Genomic DNA, 6,630 nt, shown 5'->3' with positions numbered 1-6,630 from the left:
GTCTACATGTTCCACTGTTTCACCAGCAGGAAGACAAAGGTGCTGAGGGATTTTCTGGATATCTGGCATAATATCCCATCACTTATTGAGCTCCTTTCAGAAACCATGAGAGAATCACTGAGAAGTAAAACCGGCCACCTGGACCTGTTTGTCCGCTTCCTTCATGGCCTCTGTCTGGAATCCAACCAGAGACTCTTAGGAGGTCTGCTGGGTCAGACAGAGAAAAACCCAGGAACCATCCAGAGAGTCATCAACAACCTGAAGATGATGAACAGTGATAAAATCTCTCCTGACAGAAGCATCAACATTTTTTACTGTCTGATAGAAATGAATAACCTCTCAATACATCAGGATATCCAAGAATTTTTGAAGTCAAAAAACAGATCAGAGAGACTCTTTGAGATCCACTGCTCAGCTCTGGCCTTCATGCTGCAGATGTCAAAAGAGGTTCTGGATGAGTTGGACCTGCAGAAATACAACACATCAGACCAAGGACGACACAGACTGATTCCAGCTGTGAGGAACTGCAGAAAGGCTCGGTGAGTCCAGATGTGCTCATTTACACCATAAATCAGTGTAGACTGGTAGATTTGTTTTTAATACGTAGACAGTACAAAATCATTTTCTTTTGTTTTAGTTTTACATTCAGCTTTCCTTTGGTGAAAGCAAAGCTCAGCAGTTTTTCACACGGTAAAAGGAGTATGAGGCCACTCATACTTAGGGGGTTATTGTCATTGGATCCTTAGAACACCTGGGTGGATGATGTAGATGATGGTGGTGGCTCAGTTTTTTGGTGATTAAATACAAAAAATACATAGATTTCTGTAATTGTTGGATAACATTTAAATAATATGACAGGAAAATGCAGCCATTTAAAGTCACTTTAAATCTAGCTGAAATCAATTTATTTTGTTTTATATTTATTAGAAGGCTCAATCATGTGTTGTTGTGAATGTATTTAAATGTAACATTCACTGGCTGGTAAAGATTTTGTTTTCATCTGGATGTGGGAGACTTGCTGTGTCTTTCTCTGTCAGCCACTGTGTTTGTATAGAGGTGGAGAGCAGTTACCTTATTCTGTCTCAGGCTCATAATTAGTGACATAGTGAGTGGTTCAATCTCCATGAATCACTGGAATCACAAACACAAACTGCCTACACCAACAGAAATAGCCTCTGCTACCCCAAAACTGCTCCAGATGACCTCAACAACAGAAACTGTCCTTGCTGCTCCACCACACACACTTGAGCTTTTTTGCATTAATGTACACTCGGTCTGTCTTTATAACACAGATTGTATATTTTCTATAATCACAGACTGGCTCAGTGTGGACTCTCAGAGACTCACTATGAAGTTGTGGTCTCAGCTCTGAAGTCCAACCCCTCCCATTTGACAGAGCTGGACATGAGTGGAAACAAGCTGCAAGGTTCAGGCGTGAAGCTTCTGTGTGCTGGACTGGAGAGTCCAAACTGTCGACTGGAGACTCTGAGGTGAGTTCACTGACTGCAGCTGTTGTTTTTTTTCTATATTTCAGATCTTTGATTCATGTTTGAAACTTTCTTTAGTTCCTAAATGTTCAGGATGTGTCTGAAGACAAATGTGAAGAAGTTTGAGTGCTTTCAGAAATGTTGTCTCTTGCCAAATGACTGAACAACAGTTTTTCCTTTTGGCTCCAAATAGAAGTGACAGGCTATTATGAGGATCTTGATCTCACTCAATTAAACATTTAAAACATTCCGCTTTGTTTTTCAAATTTTACTCCACTCAGCCATTTAAACTAATTGTCGTTCAGAAATCATAAAAAATGAAACTAAATATTGAAGCTCACTATTTCTATTATTGCTGGAGAAGCAACATGTTCATTCAGTATCAGCTTTTATATTCTCAATTTTCTGCTGTGAAAACATTATGAATACTGAATGACTTCAAACAGGAAGTCAATTTGTTAAGCTGATACCTTTTACATTTTTATTCAGATTGGAGAAATGCAGTTTGTCAGATATCAGCTGTGATTATCTGGCCTCTGCTTTGAAGTCCAACCCCTCCCATCTGAAACATCTGGACTTGAGTCTTAACATGATGCAAGATTCAGGATTGGAGCGGCTATGTGGTTTTCTGGAGGATCCACACGGGGGACTGCAGACTCTGAGGTTAGACGCCACGTTTTTATGATATGCAAATCCAGAGAACTTAAATTTTCAGTTCTATGGATTTAACAAAATTTTATCTTACTGTAGTAGTAAGTCATTACCAGTTTACTGGGTAAGAAGCAATTAACATTAATCACACACCAGTCAAAACACCCAAAAGTTCATTTTAACTCTCAAGAACTTATTGACATTTAATGAACAGCATAGATGTCCTGCCAGTGTCAGTGTGTCTCTCCCTGCAAAGTCTTTGGGTTTTTTTCTCTTACAAAATATTTTATAAGTAAGTAAAGTTTATTTATTAAGTGCTTTTCATACACAGGTAGTCACAAAGCTCTGTGCAAGGTTAAAATAAACAGAACGTAAAGTACCAAAACAGACAATACAATGTAAATAAAAAAAATAAAAATAAAAAATAACAACAACAACAACAACAAAATTGCTCAACAGAAGGCTTGTTAAAATAGAAAAGTTTTAAAGGATTCCACAGAGTCCACCAAACGTAGCTGTGGTCGTAGACTTCCGGTGCCCGAAGCCAGACTCAATAACCAATGTACTTTAAAAGAACCGATCAAAAGACTTGTTCCAAGGTCTCACCAAACTCCTAGTACACCTGAGTTTTGGCATCAGCCGCTGCCAAAGCTGCACTCTGCCTGGCCTGATGGTACCTGTCAGCTGCCTCTGATAACAGATAACACTCCTGTATGTATAATGTGTAGGTACAAAAATACTTTAGTCTATTTGGTGTAGATTAAACTTGCTCAGAATCATCAGATTGAGTATGTAGACTGAATGACCCAGAGGTGTACTGAGGAGTACAAGGTGAACAGGAATAGAGACAGCATATAGTCCATTGTTGAGCTCCTGTATAAGAATTAGATAACTTTATTAATCTCTAAGGAAATTAGATAGTTACAGTCACTCTAGGGCAGGGGTCTCAAACAAACGGCCCGCAGGCCATTTGCGGCCCACGGGCCATTTGTGGCCCACGTCACCTCTGCTTGCGGCCGGCATATAGATGTGAAGAAGAATTTTTTTCAAAAAATGATTTAATACGACGGCAGTGTGTTACAAGCATGGCCCTTTAAGACTGTAGCCTCGTGGGCGGTGTAGTCCGTGCTGCAGGGAGAACATGTGGGACCGCCCCTCCCGCTGTGTGTGTGTGAGGGAGGGAGAAAAGGGAAAGTCGAAAAGTACGAGGTGCTACCGAGCAGAAACGGGAGATGGAAGCAGTGCCTGACCAGCCCAGTTGTAAGCTGTAAGTACTCAACTGTACACTGTGTTCGTGTTTTCCTCCGAAACAATCAAGTTCTGCTGGAGCAGCCTTTCAACGCCTCTCTCTGTCTCTCGCTAGCAAAGTTGACCCAGACAGTAAAGCTAGTTCCCGGCTACGAGCCCGACACAGAACCCGAAGTATTAGCCAGAGGTCTCTTTACCACGGTTCGGAGCCACGGACCTGGCCAAGGTAACAAGGGAGTGCAAACATGTTGAGGGCTGTGTTAGTTCAGTGAGAGATTTATTTGTAAAGAAAACAATTTTCACTTGCCGTCGAATACTAATGTGTACGCTTATGCCTGCATTTTTATTTTGTTAAATACAAACAAAATTGTAGCAGAAGTGCTGCCACGTGTCTGGCCAGAAAGAGCTGTTTATTTGGTAGTTCAATGAAACTACTGTACTATACCGCTGAGTGACTGTCTTCTGCTTGTCAAATACATTTCATTGCATTTTCATTGCAGTTAAGAGTGAGAAAAAAAATTGCGTTCATGTTTGAAATTTTGTCTTGTTACACAGTATTTGGAATTAAATAAAACAAACAAAACACTACATTTTAGGAAATATTAGTGGGTGTTTTCTTGTTTGTTTTTTGTACTACTTGAACACTAAAGTGGCCCTCCAATGAGATGACAGTGCCAGAAGTGGCCTGCGGCTCATTTGAGTTTGAGACCCCTGCTCTAGGGCAATAACGGTAACAGACTGAACTGAATTAAACAATATAATATATTACAGACTTTAGAAAGATATAAAAAATAACTCTAATATATACAAATGGCTCAATTATAGATCCATCCATCCATTCTCTTCCACTTATCCTTGTCAGGCTCGCACGGGGGGCTGGAGCCTATCCCAGCTACCATAGGGCGAGAGGCGGGGCACACCCTGGACAGATCACCAGTCTGTCACAGGGAAACACATTTAACCGTTCACACTCAAATTCATAACTATGAACAATTTAGAGTTACCAGTCAACTCAGCTGGGAAGCTGAGGTAACCAGAGAGAATGCAAACTGGGCCAAATATACCATATACACACATACACAAATATATAAATACAGATTATACAATAGGGATAAATAGAATAAACAGGAATAAGAATACCAGGGAATTGCACATTTCAACTTTTGTGAGTCTATTACACCGTTGAATGTTAAAAGAGAGAGAGAAAATATATATAAATATGTAAAACATATTGCACAGTGACAAAGGCACTACACATTAGTTGTTCCCCCCTCCTTTGTCCCCCTGTTTCCCCTCCCTCTCCCCTCCAGAGAGGAGTTAAACAGTTTGATGGCGTGTGGGACAAAGGAGTTTTTAAGTCTGTTGGTCGTTGACTTGGGGAGAAGCAACCTGTCACTGAACAGACTCCTCTGGTTGTTTATGGCCATATGCAGATGATGCCCAGCATTGTCCATAATGTCCAACAGGTTCTTTATTGTAGTAGGCCACGAGATGACAGACTTCTGAGCATCACGTCTGTCCTGAAGATTGTCTCCTTGGCATCTTTGCTTAGGGCTTGTTATTGTGCTGCCATCACCAGAACCTCTGTGTTGTCTTTTTCTAGCCACTATTAGGCTTAGGCTATATGTGTCTGGTTCATAATAAATTACATTAATTAGAGTCTCACTGTTGGACACATTGCATCATATAATCTGAAAAACAGTGAAACCCTCAATGATTTAAACCAGAAACTGTCGAATAAGCTTTTTTCTTTTCCTCTTTATACAGACTGGAGTGGTGCAGTTTGTCACAGGTCAGCTGTTATTATCTGGCCTCAGCTATGAAGTCCAACCCCTCCCATCTGAAACATCTGGTCCTGAGGGGAAACAACCTGCAGGATTTAGGAGTGAAGCAGCTGTGTGGTTTCCTGGAGAGTCCCCGCTGTAGACTGGAAACACTGAGGTCAGACGCTATGTTTTAGTTATGTTAAAGAGGCTGCAGACATTAGGCTGATATTAATAATAAAATAATAATGGATTGCATTTATATAGCACTTTTCGAGACCCTCAAAGTGCTTTACAATTCCACTATTCATTCACACACTGGTGGAGGCAGCTACAGTTGTAGCCACAGCTGCCCTGGGACAGACTGACAGAAGCGAGGCTGCCATCGGCCCCTCTGGCCATCACCAGTAGGCAGTAGGTGAAGTGTCTTGCCCAAGGACACAACGACTGAGACTGTCCGAGTCGGGGCTCAAACCGGCAACCTTCCGATTACAAGGCGAACTGCCAACTCTTGAGCCACGATCGGCGATCGCAGTATTATACTGATCTACAATCAGGATCTTCATTGTGCACTCTTCTGGTTTTGGTTCAGTCAGTATCTGGTGTGGCCACCATTTGCCTCACACAGTGTAAAACCGTTGCATAGAGTTGATCAGGTTGTTGATTGTGGGCTGTGGAACATTGGTCCACTCCTCTTCAATAGCTGAGTGATTTTGCAGAATATTGGCAGGAACTGGAACATGCTGTCATATACCCCGGATCCAGAGCATCCCAAACATACTCGATACTTCCAAATATTGTGTACAGATCCTTGCAATATGGGGCTGTGCATTATCATCCGGCAACATGACGGTTGTGGATGAATGGCACAACAATGGGCCTCGGGATCTTGTCACGGTATCGCTGTGCATTTAAAATGCGAGCAATAAAATGCACCTGTGTTCGTTGTCCATAACATACGCCTGGCCATACCAGAACTGCACCGCCACCATGGGCAAATCGATCCACAACAGTGACGTCAGCAAACCGCTCACCCATACGATGCCACACACCGATTGTTGCTGCAGCTGGTCTCAGATGATCCTAGAGGTGAACATGCTGGATGTGGAGGTACGCCTTTGGAGATGGCTCATGGCAGAGAAATGAACATTCATTTCATGGGCAACAGCTCTGGTAGACGGCTCCTGAAGAGTGAAGAAGAGCCTCAGAAAATGAGAGCAGAAGGAAAAAGGAACGGTCAGCTTTGTTTTTGATTGGCTGGAAGAGTGGAAGGTCAAAGATGTTACAGACACAGGAAGTGACCTTATAGTCAAGGCTGGAGCAGCTGGGCCGTTCTGGGTTTCTCTGATTTTGCTGTTCTGGTCCTGATGCTGTGAAACCAGAGGGCAGCATATACATATTTACTAGGGGTGCAACGATATTCGTATTGATATTGAACCGTTCTGACGATGCTGTCTGTGTTGAGCGCTCAGTGGATCTGC

General features: G+C 42.2%; 1 protein-coding gene across 1 annotated transcript in view; it reads left to right on the top strand.

Moving 5' to 3' along the window:
• Positions 1-6: 6 nt before the first annotated feature.
• The window catches only part of LOC102304382 (ribonuclease inhibitor), a gene marked incomplete at its 3' end in the record, with an annotated part of 8,611 nt that continues 1,987 nt past the window's right edge, over positions 7-6,630 (top strand). The window contains 4 exon segments of the mRNA XM_014331429.1: positions 7-539; positions 1,317-1,490; positions 1,977-2,150; positions 5,154-5,327. Of these exon segments, the coding sequence (XP_014186915.1) occupies positions 7-539; positions 1,317-1,490; positions 1,977-2,150; positions 5,154-5,327 (1,055 nt within the window).

Source organism: Haplochromis burtoni, unplaced genomic scaffold (genome assembly GCF_018398535.1).
Source record: "Haplochromis burtoni strain Fernald_Lab_line unplaced genomic scaffold, NCSU_Asbu1 Contig_2378, whole genome shotgun sequence".
Classification (NCBI taxonomy): domain Eukaryota; kingdom Metazoa; phylum Chordata; class Actinopteri; order Cichliformes; family Cichlidae; genus Haplochromis; species Haplochromis burtoni.
The sequence above is the reverse complement of the archived record's forward strand: the minus strand, read 5'-3'. Positions and strand labels throughout refer to the sequence as shown.